This window comes from Bombus affinis, unplaced genomic scaffold (genome assembly GCF_024516045.1).
Source record: "Bombus affinis isolate iyBomAffi1 unplaced genomic scaffold, iyBomAffi1.2 ctg00000070.1, whole genome shotgun sequence".
Taxonomy (NCBI): domain Eukaryota; kingdom Metazoa; phylum Arthropoda; class Insecta; order Hymenoptera; family Apidae; genus Bombus; species Bombus affinis.
In genome coordinates this window covers 1,399,982-1,420,595 of record NW_026108823.1, presented here as the reverse complement: position 1 = coordinate 1,420,595, position 20,614 = coordinate 1,399,982, and the positions used below count along the sequence as shown (strand labels likewise).

At 34.2% G+C, this 20,614-nt stretch overlaps 2 protein-coding genes and 2 long non-coding RNA genes across 13 annotated transcripts in view; 3 read left to right on the top strand and 1 right to left on the bottom strand.

Moving 5' to 3' along the window:
- LOC126927093 (uncharacterized) overlaps nt 1–8,892 on the top strand; it is a 161,808-nt gene extending 152,916 nt beyond the window's left edge. For all 4 annotated transcript variants that reach the window (XR_007715153.1, XR_007715151.1, XR_007715152.1 and 1 more), the window contains exon 2: nt 8,081–8,892. This is a non-coding gene — a long non-coding RNA (uncharacterized LOC126927093). The remainder of the gene's footprint in view (nt 1–8,080) is intronic.
- Nucleotides 1–20,614, bottom strand: part of LOC126927052 (integral membrane protein DGCR2/IDD-like) — a 392,464-nt gene that overhangs the window by 232,419 nt on the left and 139,431 nt on the right. For 3 of the 7 annotated variants that reach the window (XM_050743389.1, XM_050743388.1, XM_050743390.1), the window contains exons 1-2: nt 7,172–7,395; nt 5,076–5,224 (exon numbers count right to left, since the gene is read on the bottom strand). In XM_050743389.1, the coding sequence (XP_050599346.1) occupies nt 5,076–5,224; nt 7,172–7,253 (231 nt within the window). In that variant the 5' untranslated portion in view covers nt 7,254–7,395. Of the gene's footprint in view, nt 1–5,075; nt 5,225–7,171; nt 7,454–9,692; nt 9,883–20,614 lie in introns of those variants that run through there. The other 4 variants (XM_050743394.1, XM_050743393.1, XM_050743392.1 and 1 more) reach the window with 3 other exon arrangements.
- LOC126927101 (uncharacterized) lies at nt 15,415–16,736 on the top strand. The gene is made up of 2 exons (XR_007715160.1): nt 15,415–16,114; nt 16,380–16,736. It is a non-coding gene; the product is annotated as an uncharacterized LOC126927101 (long non-coding RNA).
- On the top strand, nt 19,012–20,417 carry LOC126927044 (G-patch domain and KOW motifs-containing protein-like). The gene is made up of 4 exons (XM_050743374.1): nt 19,012–19,413; nt 19,524–19,881; nt 19,961–20,064; nt 20,179–20,417. The coding sequence occupies exons 1-3, from the start codon at nt 19,274–19,276 to the stop codon at nt 20,054–20,056; spliced, it is 594 nt and encodes a 197-aa protein (XP_050599331.1). The 5' UTR covers nt 19,012–19,273; the 3' UTR covers nt 20,057–20,064; nt 20,179–20,417.

Genomic DNA, 20,614 nt, shown 5'->3' with positions numbered 1-20,614 from the left:
TTTACGTTCGTAATTTTTCACACAAATTTACAACTGTAGGGAAAAAATTATCTCTGATGTTTCAGATGTTAGAAATTGACAATATCGCATAACGGAATGCTGTGTTCTAGATATTCTATTTTTGTTACGAAAGTGGTACAAACGAAGTCCACTTAAGAATAGTACAACAAAATCGGTTGAGGTTAGGTTATCATGCAGATATCGCGGCTTTTGCTTTGGAAAGCACGCAACTGCCAGTCTCGTCGTCCCTTGTAAACGAGAGAAAGATATTGTAATTGGTCGGGATTAACATAAAACTCGTCGCATGCGATCAGATGGCCTGAATGTTTAATAAACGAGAGTAGAGTGCGTGCTACGTGGTTCTAGCAGTTTAGGCGGAAACTAATTATTGTAACCGGAGCCGAGATATGTAGCGATATTACTTTCCTCGACAAAGCGTATAAGGTGAGGAGAGAATCGCGATAAAGTAGAACAAGATACAGGAATTCTTTACGTAAAGCAGATCTGTCAACTAGATAGAGATCCTACAGCTATAACTACAGTGAATCCGTACTCTGGCGAATTGTCGTTTCACAAATAAAGCTTCTGAAAAACGGAATTCATACAATATAACTGCTGTTGTAAGAATCTACATATCTGATTTCGCTGCCGTATTTGTCAGAACGTTTATTTATCAAAAAAACGCATCCTCTGTAATCCTCTGTAGTTTAACAAGGCACAGTTAATAAAAGAGATGGAGCGTTAAACGGTGACGATTTAATCACTGTTAAATAGATATTGGTCTCTTTAGTTAAAATGCCCTATGATCTATTTGCATCATTTTTTTTCATGCAATTTAAAATATTTAAATAAACAATATTTACCAAATATTCAAATATTTAAAGAAACAGTAGTCCATACAATATAATTTTATTTGATGGTTATTTGATATTTAATATTTTGGTTTACATACAAAATTGAAATTATACTTTGCTTGAGGACAAAAATTCTAATTGCATTCCTAACATATACCAATAATTATTGATCAAAATAGAAAGAACTGCAGGACTAGGAAGATTACTTAGCATCTTATATAGCCTGGCAAGGCTCGAACGTTTTATCTTCCTGTAGATTTTCTTTGCTTTTAGACTTTCCTTCCATTTCTCTGAATTGGTATCTTCTGTACACTATTTATAAAGGAAGAATAAATTACATGTTACATCCAAGTTACCAATCCAAATAATTTTAAGTAAGAAAAGAGATCTAATGCAGCAGTTTCCACTTAAATATAGATCCGACGATTATTTACGAACAAATAGTATAAATCTTTTAGCAATATGAAATTCGCAATATTTATTCAAATATTTATATTTATAATACGCCATTAGCAAAGAAGACATGTTTGCGTGCGTTATCGATTTTACGCTTTTGCCACGCAAACATGGAAATTGCGATTCAAAATTGAATTTGCACTGGAAACGGTTGACGTTCCCGACTTCACGTGCCCGAAGTGAACGGACAGAAGGATTGAGCTGGAGAACGCTCTTGGTGAGAACATAGACGTGGACAATCTGATCGCCACGATGACCGCCAAGAACGAGAGCTGAGATAAATTCAGGCAATTTCGCAAGACCGTCATGTCTCACAGGAGGGTGACAGCGAAGGCCTTGAAGGAGGCAAGGAGGAGAACGAGAGCAACAACAACTACGCGGAGCAGTGAAGGCAGAGATACAAGACAACAAAGAACCACAGAAGGAGATCAGCCCAGTATTCTGAACTAGCTGAGAAGATGACGAGAGCAATACAGAATATACAGAATAACTGCCCGAAGAAGAAGATACAACGGGGCATGAAAGGACAACCCTGATGACTGGCGACAGGTTTTACCGGGGTTGTCTGTCCTCGAAGCAAAGGAAAAAGGAGGAGGGGTTTTTAGTGGGTATGGCAACAACATCCGCCCGAGTCCCACATAACCCAGTGATGCGGATCACTGGGTATGCGTAACAGCATTTCCCCTCCTCGCGCAAAAAAAAAAAAAATAAACTATACACTCTATCAATTTTAAGTTGATAATTTCGTTATTATATAATTTTTCTTAGTCTAAACTGAATCCAGGAAGAAGAACTTTCATCCAATTACATACTTCATTAATTTATGAATTGTATTCGTTACCGTACGTACAAAAAGAAAGTTGACTGATATAAAAATTCAAAGGATAGTACTTCTAAGCTCGCGATTAGAAACAGATTCAGTTCAATGGTTTAATTTGCCATTTAATTGAATTCTCTGGCAATTTCAGCGAACTATGGGCTTTAAAAGTGTCCCGCGTTCAAACGCAAGACTTCTCCTCCACCTTTCCCTTTCTTTCAATTCCAACCTCAAGTAATTGACCTATTAATTCGACGATATATTTACATGCTTGCAAGGGATTCAAACAACTTCGTTGCGTTAAATTCGCAATTATAACCAACACGAATGTCTCAATCAATGTGCAGCTCGAAACAAATAAAAGATAATTAACTTTTCAATATAACGATTGATATGTTTGATGAAGAAAAATGTATGAATTTTTAAAAACGTCTCCTAGTACATTTAGCATTTTTATAATAAAAACGTAGAACACACACGCACACATATACTATTCCATGAAATGATTTGCACAGCAATGAGTCTAATCCTATCATATTATAAAGGGATGAACGAACTTTTCCTAATAAATATAACTTTATACAAAATCTTGTTTAAAAAAATTAGTTTTTTATTCTCATTAAATTAATTTAATATCAGAATATATAATTTTAGTCGTTATCAAAATTTTATGTCAAATACGTTCATAGATACATATATAAATATGTCGGGTTGACGTTAAGATTTGAGTGAGGGTTAAGGGCGTGAAACGAATCCCTATTGGCGCTAGACGTGATCATTATGCAATAGAGGAGATATTTACTAGTGCAAATATGACTATGATGAAATTGGACAAGTAATCGCGATAATTAGATACTCGAGAAGCTAATGACAATGATCCTAGGCTCACTAACGAATCCGCGGTCAAGGGGATGACGAACTCTACTTTTCTTCAACGTCTAAGTTGTACTCAATGTTAATGCATGGGGCAATCACTACGTATCTGAGAGTTACTTGAATCGTCTTTGAGATCGTACGGGAGAGTGGTTCTCCATCACGGTAACGCTGTCGAGGAAAACTATGATGGGTGTGCCTAAGGGCACGAAATCATCGGATTCGTGGAGAAAAGCCTTCATTCGGAAAGTGAGGGAAATTGGCGTTACTGTTAATTGATCAATTTCCATGTTGGTGGTTAGGGAAGCGTGCTAACCCCCCTTAAGAGAGAGTTCGAGAAGAGGAAGCGTCGTTCGTGAGAAAAATAGATTTCTCCTATTTTCTCGTAGTTGGGACGAGGACTGTTTGTCGGTTTGAAGGACTTTAGTTAAACAAATCTTAAGATTTATAGCGGGTCCTCGGGCTAGCTGAACATGTACTGTGGAGACGCGTCGACATCTGGTAATCATCTTACTCAAAGAATAGAGTCTGCGTGTGGCGAGCCACGGGACAGAAATCGTTGAAATGCTTACCGTCGTGCCCCGTCCTAAGTATTTCTTTTAAGGAGAGCTATAGAGTTACTTCATGCCTTTGTTAGACAAAACGTTCATCTCTTGACCGCGACTACGTTCGGCGACTGGTTGTCGCCTCGAGCCCGAGCTCACTATCATAAATCTCAAATAAGTACAGTCGAATCGAATGACAACAGTTTCTTAATTCGGCTATGGTGAAATCTAAATTACAGTACTAGGGGTCTTCCCAAAGTTCCGAAGGGAAGGTTCCGGTGTTCTTTCATCTCCGACAAATAAATGTCTAATCCTATGTATTTATTTCAACTGAAATCTTAACTTAAATATTTATTAACAATATTCTGACGAATATGCAATGAAAGACAAAAACAACTTTATTTTTCTTATAGAATGTCTCATGCTTCTTACTCATTTTATGTTTCTCGTTGTCAGTGCGTAACTACTTATCAACCGCATGAATGCTAAGTTTTACTACTGAGAAACGAAGAGACATATAGATGCAAATATACGCTACCTCGCGTGAAAAAACATCAGATACATTAACCAGAAGGAATATCCGATACATATAAAATTCATAGCGTAGTTATTTATACATACGGAATATTTATTTCTGTATGAAATATTCTTTCTTCTGAATTCTTATTATAAATGTATGTCCATTTCCTACCTTAAAATGTCTCTCCTTTGAAAAACTCCATTTAAATATAACGATCAACAAAATATTACCAATAAAAATATTAAAACGAGATGCTGAAAGAACCTTTTAATGAAGTACAAATGATTATTTCAACTTTAATTCTGTTAAATTTGAATTGAATCATTTATAAACCGAACAGGTGTATAAAATTTTATTGCGTAAAAATCGTGAAGCTGAAAATTAGGAACGAATAACGAATGGGTAACCTAGTTTCATTAAAAGGTACGTGTACGCCGATCCGCGTAACAACTTCGACACTCCAATTATTATAAAGCATGTATCCTTCAGAGATTTTTTGCGCGAACGCAAGATACCTTTTACACGTGCAACTGAATAAGTGGAACGTGATTTTCAATATTTCTTCTTGTAGAACTTGTAACAACGTAACTGTTTCACGAATATTTTCCCTGACAGTTTTACAACGATGCGTAGAAATCTCCTTTTCTAATTAATAATTTCAGCATTTCTCTGAACAGTTTCGTTGCGATTAAAAAATATACAAAGCTTACGACGTGCTTGTTTAAAAATATTTATATGGAACAAGATTTCGAATTTGTCGCATCAATCGCGATCTCAGCAGGTGTAAATTAATTCGTTCTAATGAACGAATAAATTAAACGGCTCGTGACAAAAATTATCCCTGTCCATGTTTGTCTTTCTAAAACTAATTCACGGCGAGTTAAATGAATCGCTGTGTACCCTATTCGCGCAGCATGTGTTTTAACGACCAGCATGCAAGCGTTAACGGTGTACTTTAGTTTCGCATGGTTGTGCTAAGCTGGTTGCTCTTAGAATGAGCATATACTTACAAAAGGAGGTGAACAGAAGATAGCCTTGCACCATTTTGGCTCCGAATGGTAGCAGACGCAGAGGCTGCAAACCGAAGGTCCCGGCACATACAGCAGCCCATGTGAGATAACTTGTCCTTCGAAATCAGTACAGTTTTCTTCTAAAGCCACTGAAAACGATTACCAACGTCAATATCTTTGCCCCTCGACAATCGTACGCGCAGTTACGCTAACCGTTTTAACACCACGCAGCGTGATCTCTCAATTCGCGTACCGTGGTAAATTGTGCCACGACGTATGGTCACGATCATTAATTCGCAACGCGCTCAAGCGAGCTCGTCGTGAGTCATATCAGAGTTTCCTCTCGTAATTACTTGTTTTTCAAATAATCATAAACCAAATAAAAAAAAACCAATATAAAAAATTACCTCTTGAATCGGAAAACCAAATCCTGCATTATAGAATGTTATCGCGCAAACGAAACGCAGAGCATAAATATTTCGCAAACTTTTGAGTGTTTGTTGTAACGCTTCCAGTATAACCGATGAAATGAAGCGCGAGCACATCGAACGGTATATTTCGATGAAAAAAAAACAGGATGAAAAAGGGCAGCGCGATTGTGTCGATCGGTACTCCTCGCAAATAAATAAACGAAGCTCTATCGCGCTGCATAGCACAAACCGATACGGAGTCTTGAAACATCCGACACTAAAACGGTTAATAACATTACGAAAACGACCGTACCAGGAAATTTTTGTCGAACGGATCCGCATTGCGGCTATCACGATGCTTCTTCGTTGCATCGATGCTTCGTCGATGAGATTAAAGCACCGTTGAAATAGGTTATTCGATTTCTTACATGGGCAAAAAGTTTTTATATCGTGTTTGCTGTTTTACTTCGCAAGTGTGCTTTACAGTATACGTTAGAACTCCAAGTCGAGCTATCCGAGTTAAAGTCTCTTGAAACTTAAAACGGCACTTAAAAGATATAGGTATAATAGAAGGTTCGTTTAAAATTCAAAAGTGTATATACGTACATATACATTTGAATAAAAATAGCGGATAATCTCAAGTAAAAAAGTAGGTTCGTGTTAGTAAAATGGTTTCAAAATACTTGTCAAAAGTCAAACGACTTGACTAATTAAGAATGGATGTAAGAGATTGAAAGCAAAGGGCATCTAAGAGTATCAATTAAGTAACAAACTCACGGTGACAAAGAGGTTTTCACTCGCTCGAATTCAAATAAATCGGTTAATTTGAGCGAAACTTTAGGTGCACGAGAAGCGACACGCGTCCTCAAGGACTACGAAGGTTCTACTCGAACGATTGAAAACTTTTCTCTGGCCCGGTGTGTATACACAAGACGTGCGAATTTAAAGTGCAGATTGTATTAATTGAAATAATTGGTTGGTTTAATCAAATTAATCGTTTTAAGCTGAAATGACGAAGGTCATCCAAGTAATTGATGTCCACTGTAATTATTTGTTAATCGCGCGTGGAATCGGAACGATTCGACCTCGTTCCAACGCGAATCGTTACTAAGGCAGAGGCGGCAATTAATAATTGTCGCATCATTTGTTCGATCGTGTTCACAAATTCAAATACGGCTGAGTGGCGGAAACCATTTATAACACGTCCCGTACCGCGTAGGTCGTATACATATCTCAGGATGAATTTTTCGTACTTCGCCGCATATATTCACCATGTTAGACATACCATAAAATATTTCGTGCAATCGCGTATTCCTGTCTAATGTCAGGAATTCTCTTTCCATAGGTCTGCGTTTTCCATATTATCTATTTTGCTTATCAGTAAACATTCTTACAATTTGTGATTAATACTGTACGTACAAGAACGTTAAGTTTTTGACGTTGTAATATTTCACATGAAATAATAATGGCTGTATATCGACAAACTTATTAATTAATTAAATTCGTGTATATCAAGTTTCCTATCATTTAATACTTTCGTGTAACTACAGAGATTTGATACTATGAAATGAAATATAAAACTTGGTAAAAAAACGCGCTTCGTTAGGAAATGAGGATAATGATGCAAATATTTTTTGTAGCCATTATATAGAATTTCGATGGTATAATTAATCAGTATCAACTTACCAGCCCCTGACGGGAAGAAAGTGACAAAAATAACCTGCAAGCAGATGAGAATTGCAAGTATTTTCGAGTACAGGTCCTTCATGGTTGTAAAAGATCAGGGGATGTTGTCGCTCTAGAATAGGCGAAAATCAGCTGTTTCAATAACTGCTTTGTGGGCACTGGAGTGCGTAGACCAGAAATATCTGCGACAAAAATCAGAATACATTTGTTTTCGCATGATTGGATCAATTTTGTGTAGGACTAAGCTGATTGAACCTAACACGGGATAATTGTCCAACTTACGACCTTAACAAGCCCGCTTGATTCCCTGTAAGTGCTTGAAATTGATGCTTGTATTCTTTCCAGATTAACAAGCTTTGCCCCCTCCCTCCCTCTCTATTTCCTTAGATCGAGTTAGACTGCCACAACATATTATCCTTCTTCTTTTCTTTTCTTTTTTTTTCGATCTTTTAAAGCCTTAAATCGCTGGTTATTATAGTGTATACATTCAATTACTCTGTAAGTCGTAAGTACATGTTTTACGTTATTTTTTATTTTCCAGCTAAATTCCACAAAAACAAGAAATATACTTCCAACGTGTTTTCACGTGTCTCTAGCAAAGATCTCAAAAACAAGTTGCGGCGCAATTTAAAACGACAAATAGCACCGTGTGTCTCGTTGTGGCAACGCACGCTTCGTCAGCTTTTTAAAAGCGCTCTCTGTCTGCTTTTTTCTCTCTTCACCGCCTATTCGTTTTTTCTTAACGAGTGAAACCGTTTTTACGAGGACGGGAGCACAGAAATGACGTACTGGCAATTCTGTTTCGTGATGACACAAGCAGCCCGATTTCAGTGAATTAAACCTGGCCCCAAGCTTCCAATTATCTCTCCCTTCCTTTCCTTTATTTTTCCCTTCTATATCGAGTTTCAGGTTTTCTAAATTTCCATTACAATCAACTATGGCTTTTCTCTATTTTATATGTTAGCCGATGATTCATGGCAAAAGCGTCGGCTGTAAAAATATTTGGAGTTGCAACAGCAGCAAGTGTGTTTTCTCAAACAGAAAATATTGGAAGCGTACTCGTTGGCAAAACAGTTCACGGATAGTTCGTCCTCTGCTTGTTATTTGTTTCAATACCGTTAGCAAATAAATTCATGAAACATAGTGGTATCGCATAAATTGAAAATAAAAGCTTAGCGTATACTTGGCAGTTGAACTTTGGCTATTATACGCATGTTATATATATATATATATATATATATATATATATATATATATAGAAGATCGCTTAGAATTTGGAGCTTAATAACATATCTCAAAATCATTGACATTAAAGAAGGTGAACCTTACTTACCAAATTTCCTTCCGTCAAATGATACATAAAAATTGAAAAAAATAATATACATAGTTTTGACTTTCTTCCGCATTATAATTTGAATCACTCGATTTATTCGACTAAAGATAATCAAGCAATAACCTCACTTTACACGTATTCTCATCACGTGAAATAGATCACATCAGGGATTTTCAAAAGTCGATGGAATATTAATAGCGATTAATTATTTATGGATGTATTCTGCACGGTTAAAGCAATCGCCTAGTGAATTATCGAGTTCCAGGAATATGAGCGGTAAACAGGATTGCAGCTATAAATGACTCTCTAACGTGTATATTAGAGATGAATTTGATCATTTATCCTCATAATATGAAATACGCTTTTAAGTGGAAATCATAATTAACAATTTCCAACAGCGAAAAGTAAATAAATCGATACGTTTAAATCAATATTAGAATTTCTTAATATTTTTATCAAATATTTTTATCAAATATTTTAACATCGTAGAAGTGTCGTTGGAGAGAAATATTAGGTTGTTCCAAAAGTTTCTTTCGTTTTATAAAGAAATGATAGATGTACGATATTTTTTGCATTATATTATTTTATTCAATTATGTGCGATCCACCTTTCTCCAATTTAATATAAAATAACATAAAACAAAAAATGCTGTGTATCTATCATTTCTCTATCAAACGAAAGAACATTTTGCGAAAATATAATAGAAATTTAGCTTTAACACAATATAAAAATGGATTGTGATGCCCCTAGGAGATAAGAACAATATGATTAATATTAATAATGAATACGTTAACGTTACGAAAAGCAGCTTTTGCAGAAGGCTATAACCTGAAAATGTTTACTAAAGAATGATAACATGAATTTTCTTAAGTACCCCATTTGATACTTAATCTGCTTTGTAAATACTGTACGTCCTAACTTTGAAAGAATGCAATTTTAGCCAGAATGTTTCAAATTACCTAGCCGTATTGTTTCCTTGTAATGTAATTTATATTTACATTATCTCGCGTAATTCTTTCCACTTTATTGACTTCTAAACGTTAATGTAATATAATTTTTATAATATAATTTTAATCGAAGTTATTTAAAATTTGTAGTATCTCATCCCTACTAGAATAATATTAACAAATATGCAGAGCTCAAGTCGAATAACATCGGCTCAGATAAATGATCGATCATCAAACTTACTTTTGTTATCGTCGATGTCAGTGATTTTGAACCAGCCAACGTCCATGGCAATCAATATTATTTAGCCGGTCTTAACGCAATGTAAAAAGCAAAAAAAAGAGGAAGGAAGGAACAGGGAAGCAAAGAGATAAAACGAATTTTTCATTTTCTCGAAACTAGATCGAGTTTCAAGCTGCTCGTAAAAGAGTCTGTAGCCAATCTGACTAAATTCGACGAACCGTACTTGAAAATTCACAGAGAACTGTGATAACCATCGAAATCTGTACAATTTGTCGATTCATCGCTTGATTAAAAAATGGAACAAAATGAGGCTGATCAGCCGGCCTTTCAACTTCTAATGATCCCTATCGTTTTACCCTAGGTTGAATGCTACGATATAAGCCGAAACAGCTATAAGTAGGGTTCACGTGATTGCCGCCATCTATTATTCACGCGTTACACATTCGCCAGACGGACGCGTCTAACGGTTGACATTGTTTTCTACCCTCAGTTCCAACGCAATTACGTTGCTACGTGCAATCAAGTCTCGAGTGAAGCTAATGATAAGTTGTTGTTCGATCCTACACAATTACTAAAATTATTCAAATTAAACTAATTTAGTCTAAAAAAACAAGTAATTTCGTCATATATTTCCTTTCATAATAAGCCATGGTTGGAATATAGTAGCTGACGAAAATATTCGTATATTTGTAGAAACATTTTAGGGCTGTATTATGCATAACGGCACTATAGAATTAATACTGTAACAGAATTCTACTATCATGGTTATGCTGGTAATATTCGAAACAAATCTGAAAATCTATGTAGATGTTGTAAGATATTCAGTACGAGTACTGTGCATTACTGGTATGTACATAATCACGACGAGATAAGGAAGGTACTGTTCTCTATTGCTCATCGCTACCCGTTGCTAGTAGCAACGTACTATGCATATATATCTCGCAAAGATTTTAAATGTAGCCAACGAGACCATTTTTAATATTTGACTATCGTGACCCATTACAGTTTCATCACTTTCGATTAATTGAACACGAACCGCACCTTAAGACTAAAATACACAATATAAGTATGGCACAGAAAATCTTTTAAAATTTACGGACGACTATTTATGGTATTTAAAGGCAGCAAAGATAATAATTAGCTGCGGATTTTCCTCGAATCGTAGCATACAATATGGAATCTGATTATTAAAAATTACAGTGGAAATACAGTGGATTTCCATAAGATATTCGTGCTTGTGGCATTTTGGAAATAAATTATTAACCCAAATGGACGACCTCGATACTCGAGAAATTTTGTGAAGCTGACGTCAATGGCGATATGTACTGTTGTTGTGCTATCATTTCATAGTAAGCTGTATTGATTGCACTTCTATTCGCGGAATTGATTTATTCCACACAAAAGTTGACAACAATAATCGAAAAAAGAAAAATATATTACCGCCTTTCACATCAGCATACACAAGCACATAGGATTTCACACGAATATACACACTTGTAAATTCGACGAAACGATCAAAGTTAATTATTTTTCGATTTTTCGGGCATCAAGTACTACATCAAACGTTACACATCAAACGTTAAAATACGGCGAGCATACAAAATGTACAAACCACTCTAAATTAATTAACTTTGAACGTTATTGATTAATTAAAAAAAACCACTGTTGCGTTGAGTTTTACATTTTAAAAAGTTGTTATCCGTTTTTGCTTTGTTTAAAACTAAAAACAGGACTACGTTCATTGTAAGTCGTAAATATCCCTTTTATTTATTTAAACAAACAGATATTTAAACAAACAATTTATAAATATATAATTTATTTACGTATATTTGTAATATCTGTTTTAGAAATTTGTACAACCATTTATCTATTTATCTATTTTATTTGCATATAATTTTTATAGACTTTTTTTCTTTTTTTTTTTTTTTTTTTTAAGAACGAAAAATTGTGATTCTATTTTAAGACATGTCAGGCTGAAGCGATACGCGATATATATTTCTATTCGGATTTCACCGTCGTCGTAATCGATGCTATTGGAAACGTTTCACAATAGACGTCTTACAAGCGCTTGCAATGTCCGTCATGTGTAAGGTTCTACCACTGAATCGCGGCTGCCATTTAGTGATTAAGGTCGATCACTTAGAGACGTTAATCCGCCATAATGGTGAGCAATACATCGAAGCCATTATTGAAAGCATAGTTACGCTTTAATTTCATCGATCTTATTCACAAATAGAAGTGTACAAATTATAGGATTTCCAAATATTTAGTTTAGTTAAAAGGAGATATGAAAATGACAGGTATATTCAAAGGATAAAACAGAACCGTACGATTGTAAAGTTTCAAATCATTATAACTATTTAAATTTGAAAAATCCTACTATATTTATACAATATATTTTTATTAAGAATGGAAGAAATTTCGAAAAATCCGCCAACACTTTTTACTGTCGTCTTGAAGCACACCATATGTTAAGCTTCTTCGTCGTTACAAATTTTATCGCGGATGTAACGAACGTTTCGAACATGTAGCACGCACGCGTCAACGCCTACATTTGGATTTTAAATATATGTTTTATGCATTAAGTGTATTAACTTTCTTGCGCAATTTCTTTCAATTTGTTACGATATGGAGGGTTTAATTACGTTTAAGATATCTATCTGAATCCTTTAAATTCGAAGTTCTTTAAAAAATTACGTTACGTAAAATAATCGTTTTTCCACTTTATTGTATCATAAAATAGTTACTTAAATTCATATTACTTAAAGAATCTTCCTACAGAAAGAATAAAAAAGAATAAAATCCTATATGTTAAATTTTACGTGATTGATGGAATACATAGCGATGACGAGAACTAACTACAGACAACAAGAAACTATTAGCGAAGGCAACTGGTGACTATGAATGTCGTCTCTATAATATGTGGCGACTAAGGAGAACAACTACCAACTACGGATAACAAGTAACAACCAACTGTCTCGTTTCTAAGAGGCAACTAACTTGCAATTATCCTCCTTTGATGATTTCTGTAGCGTGATATAGGTCTTGAACGTAGTTAAAGAATATGGTCGCTGCTGAATGGCGATTTGACAGCAAGGCGATCCCGCTAGTTCAAAGCTTGACATTACAAGCTACCGAAAACCATTAATCTTGTTATCGAATATCTAGCTTTCAGAAGAACCCTTGTGATATGATATGACGTCATGACATTTTTATGACGAAGACGAACAAACACCGACCTCTAACGAAACAAATTTTTATTAAGTGCCGTATGTGGGTTGCAGGCCGGCCAACCAAGGAAATTTATCGAATGTATAAAGTAAAATATATACGAATATATTCGATATATCATAAAATGCCTGCGTTATATCGTCTAACAGCATAAAGAAAGCTAAATTTAAGGAATTAAAAAATTGAAATACCAATTATAAGAGAGTTAATTAAATTCAAACCTATCGATGGTCTCATAAAGACCTATATTTCCTGGAAATTGATATCTTTCGAGTTCTAAATTCTCCTTAGAAAGTATCATAGAGAAAATATGAAACTTGAAAAGTACATCACGCTGATGCCTCGATAAACCCTCGTGTCGATAAATCCATGTGTCCGAGCGATGAATTTTCCCCAAACAACAAAAAACTGAAGGAAAATCTTCTTTGAAGGACGTGACAAGGTAGGGGAAGCGGTAACAATGATCACGCGATAAACTGATGGTGTACGTATAGAACGAGTGTTGCGAGAGAATTATCGAGAAACAAAAAAAGAAAAAATAATCGTCACCCGGCGCGACTATACGCTGTCGACGGGCAAACAGCGACTGAGACTAACTGAAACGAACTGTGTCGCAGTATGAGCACGGGCTGCGTTCGCGGATCGATCGAACACGTTCTGCGCCGCTCCTCGGCACCGGCGTCAAAGCCACGCCCGATGGCTGCAACGCACTGGTGCACTTGCAACATTAACCACTGGTCCTTTCTTTTTCGTGTGATATTATACCAGCATCTGTGATGCCATTTCAAAGACCGCAATCAAAGCATTAAATGCCAGATTAAAGCGACGCGATAATATTACCACAATATTCGTCCGTAAATGTTACCGTATAGATGTTTAATTAAGCATTATTATGCTTCGAATAATTTACTATCACATGTTCCACAAGAAAACATATGTTTCGCTTTTCCCCGTAGTATGATTGTAATTTATAACAAATATTTATAATTTATAATTTGAAATATTTATAATTCACTGAAAGTGTCTTCCTGTCACGATCATAGACGTAAAATTTCAAATTAAAAGTACCAAATGAAAAACTTATGGTATCCCGAAACCAAACGTACGACATGGCGAATCACGATGATACGATAAAAATTGATCCATGTCTTGATTTATTCAAACAGAACGAACTTACTCGAACTTTTCCAGAATAAACGATTTATTCGATAATATCTGTCACCAGCTTCTCTTCCTTCAACGGTAACAACTGACACCGAAAGCTCGAGAGACCCGAACGGTAAGACGTACCCAGAAGCAATGCAGTTACCTGGGCAAAGAGTCCCAAAGACCAAGGACGTAGGAAATTTCGAGAAACGGAAATGGAAACTGGAGTGGCGCGTCAATCAGCACTGACGGAAACTAATAAAAATGGAAAAAACCAAACTAATTCGTTTCACAAATTATTAAAACGATATTATTGAAAATTTCACTCGATTTTCTCACTGCACATGTCAATATTTGTCGAAATATCAATATTAAAAAGTTAATAAAAAAAAATATCCTCTTTCTTCATACCTGTCTTTCTCCCGGGCGGCGAAGGAATACTAGAATATTCGAGAACAACGGATACTTTTTGATTTTATCTCGATTTCAATTTCAATCTCTTTAAACGAAATATAATCTGAACTATGAAACGTTTGATCAAATAATGTTCTTCGTTCGATGCTAAAGGAAATTGAGAAGAAACATCGAAAATTCGTTAATAATTAAAGAATAATTAATAAAAGAAATTCGTTAATAAAACGAATTTCTTTGTTTCTGTTAGATAATAAACTTGATATACGTATTGGTTTTTAAAATCAATATAGCTAACCAATGGGCACACTTTTAACAAGGGTGATGGAACATACCAAAAATCTTTCAAGATGGTCTTGGCAACGGAAGAGTCGAAAATATGACAATTATGAATGAAAAATTCTAATATTTTACAGCTGGCAACGATAAACAACTCCAGATATTCTCCTAATTAATTTACAACAAATTCGCGTATATGATCGATAGCTGACGTCACTGTGTCCCACAGCCCTTGTAAAACGATAAGAATTTCCTGGAAAAACTTGTAGCCACGAAATGAAAAAGATGATAAAACTTCTAACAAGAGTACTGAGACGAGCAACTTTGTACTTACCCCTTCGGAGTAGGGAACGTGATTAAACGTCCGCGAGTTCGAAACTTTTGTAAGTCACTGCACGGCCGCTGCTTATGGTGGAAATGTAATAGATATAAGTACAGAGCGCGTGAGCGAACTAAAAACGCGATATAGGGGTAAAGAGAGAGACCGTTCCGTCCTTCTCTAATGCCCGCGTACTTGTACCGGAAATGTGTAACAACGGTAAACGAGCGCCGTCAGTGTCCACTAGTGTGCATGCCTGATTAAACAAGGACAGAAAATGCTTATATACAGCCTTCTCTTTCTATTTCCATGTCGCATCCATCTTACTATACAGTAGACAGGATTCGACTATTCCATCATTATATTCGCACCCTGCTTACGTGTGAACTAACATTGCCATGACAACAAATCGTTCGTCTCCTGTTTGATGCTCAGTTTTCAACGGAGTTGAAGGGAAACTTTATAAGAGAAAGGAAGTGACGGATTGTCTCAAAGTAATAAACGAAAATTCTCGTAACTATCGAAAAACGATAGTCAATACAAGGATATCATTATCACATTTAAAACTATTACAATGAACGGTGATTTATCGCTGCAAGGTACCACAAATAAGATATCTCATAATTTGCGAAAAGAGGTAAGGAATATTCTAGATTTTAGACTTTGGAACTTCCATGACAGTCATGAGTGTGTTTTGTCATTGATTTGCCATATTGCGTTTTTCACAATTGTTGTTCATTTTTTGTGATATTTTACACTCGCACATAGTATCTATGATTTTTTCTTTCGATAATTCTTATAATTATTGTCAATAATTAATTATTTATAACCATTTACGCTGTATTATATATCATTAAGATTTATCTTTGCACGTATCAAGATAGTAGATAACAAAATTATGTTTATATATTTATATTATGTGTATATATTTAGATATCTTCTTAGTTGCAATTTTTTCGAATAATATCGGCGACCAATCGAAATAGAAATTAGTGCGGAAAGAGGGGAAGGAACCAAAATTTGAAAATCGACATCGGTAACTCAGTAGTTATAGAGTAACTCAATCGATAACGTAGATTAACTAGTTATAAATGAAAACATATTTAAATTCAAACTTTAAAAATTAGAAATTAAAAAGCAGAAGGCAAAAAATTATCGCCGAGGATTTATATAATAATAAATAGACAGTACATTCTTTTTGTCTGTCTTACCTAGAAATAAAACAGTTAATTGATGATTATCGTATAGTGTGTACTCATAGCATAAAATTTGTTCAATGAATTAAAAATTATATTTTTTAGATATGTAGACATTAGCGATGTATTAATCCGGGAAGCTCGTCTACCTCGGAAATATCGAGTCTGCGACAACGTCGATTTTGAAATTATTCTTACAGAATATGAAAATTATTACAAGATGAAATTCCAAAAATATCCTATATTGTGCAAGAAAATAACTGAAAAGGAAATAAAGACGAGGGAAATGACAAATGCGAACAAAGTGTAAGAATTTAAATTATTTAACACTATTCAACGTTCTCAACGTATTCAACGTATCGATTACGATATCATTCAATCTTTGAAGAAGTAGTAAAACGTGTCAAATCTGTTAGCAAACAAACGAGAAGTGAGTCTGTATCTGGGTCTGTGAAAGGGAGGAATGCACAACAGAAGATGAGGGGTGATGCTACGGATGATATTAATCTCGCAATGACAGTGACATCAATTTTCGCCAATGAAAGCGATGAATCTTCATCAGAAGAGGAGAGCTATTTAACATCTTAATGGAACAATCCACGCAATCAAAGATATCAAAATAGGCTCAGAAGCTTTATATAGACAATCTGGAATTATGGAAGATTATTGAAGACATTTCATGCGTAAGTTATTTTCGATTAATATACGTATTGCAAATACTGATTTCAGTAAAGCTTTAAATAACGAATTACATAACATTTACGGAAATTAATATGGAGATTATGCGCCATTTCATCTTTGTATTGTCGCAGGAAATCATACTAACAAAATTAAATGTATATTGGGACAACATCGTAGGCCTAGAGGAATGTAAATCTGCTATTAAGGAGGCCATTGTGTATCTCCTCAAGTACCTTATCTTTTTTAAAGGCCCATTTTCTCCCTGGAAAGGTATTCTGCTATACAAGCAATTACGAAATAAGGAAGACGATGTTGGCGAAGGCAGTCGCAACAGAATGCCAATGCACCTTTTTTAACATAATGGCCAGCTCATTGGTGAGCAAATGGAGAGGTGATTCCGAGAAGTATATCCGTGTAAGTTGATTTCCTTTGTCTATGAAGAAGAGATTCTGGAATATATCTATCATATATAATAATAATCATATATAACTAGAATAGTTGTTTGGAAAACGAAATGATATTACGTTCGTGATGAAACAATGAATTTAAGGAATTTTGAATATAATATTTAATAAATAATAAATACATTTGTTAAACTGAACAGGTTTTATTTGAACTTGCCTATAATTTTTCGCCTACAATTATTTTTATCGATGAGATTGACTGGATAGGCACAAATAAAGGAGTAAACTGTACATTGTCTGAACCTGCAAAGAGATTCAGATCAGAACTTCTTTCTAGATTGGATGGATTAGTATCTAACGAAAATTCTAATGTAGTTCTTTTGGCTGTAACTAATTGCCCTTGCTATGTATATCACGCTATTTCAATGTTTTCTAAGTAGAAAATATCTTAATATCATAATTATTCATTATCTTAATCTTAATTATTGTGTTGTGCGGAATATTCCTTTGTTATTATTAATATAACAGAACAATAATATTTATTGTAAATATATTATTAGGGACATTGATGCAGCTTTACGCAGATGCCTTGAAAAGAAAATATACGAATCATTACCAAATGAAGTTACTCGACTTGGTATGTTCAAATTATACCTTAGCAACCAGTTATTAGAGAATATGGATATTGTAAACCACATAATAAAATCTACTGAAAAATATTCTTGCGTGGATATAAAATTGCTTTGTAAGCAGGCATGGCTGCTAGAAATAAGTCCAATATGGGAAAAACTTGAAAAAAAAAGAAACATCTGTTACGACTTTGAAATATGAATTAAAGAATTATGAAATAATAGCAAAATTGTTAAAAAACAATGTCACCTACAGTTACGGATGTGGATAGATATGAAGCGTGGAATAAATATGTATGCCATAAGAACATATTTTAAAAAATATAAATGCTTATCATATAAAAATATAAAAATATAAAAATATAAAAATATAAAAATATAAATGGTTATAAATTATTAATATAATTATCGTTCGAAAAATTGTTCGTGTGCGTGCATTTATGTGTGCGCACGGGCTATAAACAAGTTTGAAATATTCGTTCTACATATATACGTGGTATACATATTCCCTTATAATATATAATATGTGTAATCTGAGTGGTAATATATCCACGTATTACATATGTGTTAGTGTATTTTATCGATAATCTGTCTTTTATTTCCTCTTATCTTATTGACGCATGTAAGGGCGCGTATATGCGCCGGGAAAAAGCTATGGTTATATATGGGATTGTTAACAAATAAAAATTAATCTAGGTGTTATTAAAGAAATTTGTTTCACCTTCTAAACTTTTTGATGATTGGTTTACTTTGAATATTTTGCATATTTTTGCATATCATGAGCATTTTGTACATTTCTATACATTCAAATTTTTTATGAATATAAAATGATCCGCACTACTATCTACTTCATAGTATACTCTATACGTTTAAAATGCTCCATTAGAAGCTTAAATCTATCAAAATACAGCTCCTAGGGAAATGTGAATTTTCACATGAACACATAATATCGATTTTCTCATTGAAACGTATAGGCAGGTATATACTAGCATAAGCCACCTTCGGCATTTGGCCGTATGGTGCAGCACTAGCTTTGTAACATAGAAAACCATAGGCGTCAGTTCTTCTTGTTTCCTCTTTGATATATGTTTACTTTAATGTCACTTATTCAGGCGCTTGATACATTGTCGGAATGAAATTTTAGTAATGTGCAAGTAATTTTGAGTAGATTAATAAAGTATAATAAGATATTAGATTCATGTACATAGATTCAAGTGACATCAATCTTTATGTCTAGTATATACATGTGTATTGATCTATAAGTCAGTGTTAAAATAACAAATAAATGGCAGAAGAAGGAAAGAAGATTTCCTTCGGTTTTGCGAAATCTATTAAGAAACCTGTGTTAAAAAATGCTATTCCACAAGAAAAAAAGAAAGTTGATTGCATTGAATGCCTTGATGAGAAAGGTATTAAAGTAATAGGGTGAGTTCAAAAAGTAAAATTTATAATCAAGAAACATATAACCACAACCTAACCTATAAAAATCACCAATAGCGGAATATATATATTTGAAAACAATTTTTTTATTTCAGTGAGGAAGAAAAAAAAGATGAACCTCTAATTATTCCATTACTAGGTTCAAAAACCTGGCATGATAGAATTCTTAATAAAATAGATGCAGACATTTTCCTTCCGAAGGCAGATAAGGAAAAGGTAGGAGACGCTAGTGTTAACGAGGCAAAATCAAAGCTATCTAATGGAAAAACATCGCCAATAATATCAATAAAGAAAGAGCCAGTTGAAGATAGTGAAAATAAAGTTGTTACTTTAGAAGAGCAAGCGACAAAAGAAATCATTGAGGAACTTAAGTCAAAGAATAAATATGAAACTAAAACAAATGATTTAACTTTACCTTTAGTAGAAGATGAATCATTAAGAGGCAAAGAACAGGTACGTTATCAACATATTGATGTGCAATGCACAGATGTATTACATTTGCATATTATAAATATCGTTTTGTATTTTTCAGTCTACGTTAGAAGATTATGAAAAAATTCCTATTGATGCCTTTGGTGTAGCAATGTTAAGGGGAATGGGATGGCAACCAGGAAAGGGAATTGGTTGAAATGAAAAGTATGAATTTTACTCTGGATTAAATTAATTATATGTATTTAATACATCACCTATTGGAAAGTAAACAGAGAACATCATTTTTTATTTCACAATCGTTTATTCTAACTATTACAGATTAGTAGCAGCTGTCATACCAGAATTACGACCAAAAGGTATGGGTCTTGGAGCAGACAAAGTAGCATTGCAGAAGAAAAATACAGATTCCAAAAAAGAAGAGGAAGAAGTTAAAATCGAGAAAGGAACATTTGTGAAAATTATAGCTGGAAAACAAAGTAATAATTATGGTCAAATAGAAGGATTCGATGATGATGCAGGAAGGCTCATAATAAAACTAGCTCTTGGTGGAAATATAATATCTGTAAATGAATTTATGGTACAGCCAGTGACTAAATCAGAATATTCTAAGAACTCAAAAGTTCAAAGTTAATATGAAGTGTTAGTTTTTCATTAAGGGACATTTAAGAAAATAAATTTGAATTGACATATACATATAAAGACATAATCGGACATGTAGAAAAACTAATTCAAGAGTACCTGTAAGTGTGTTGTT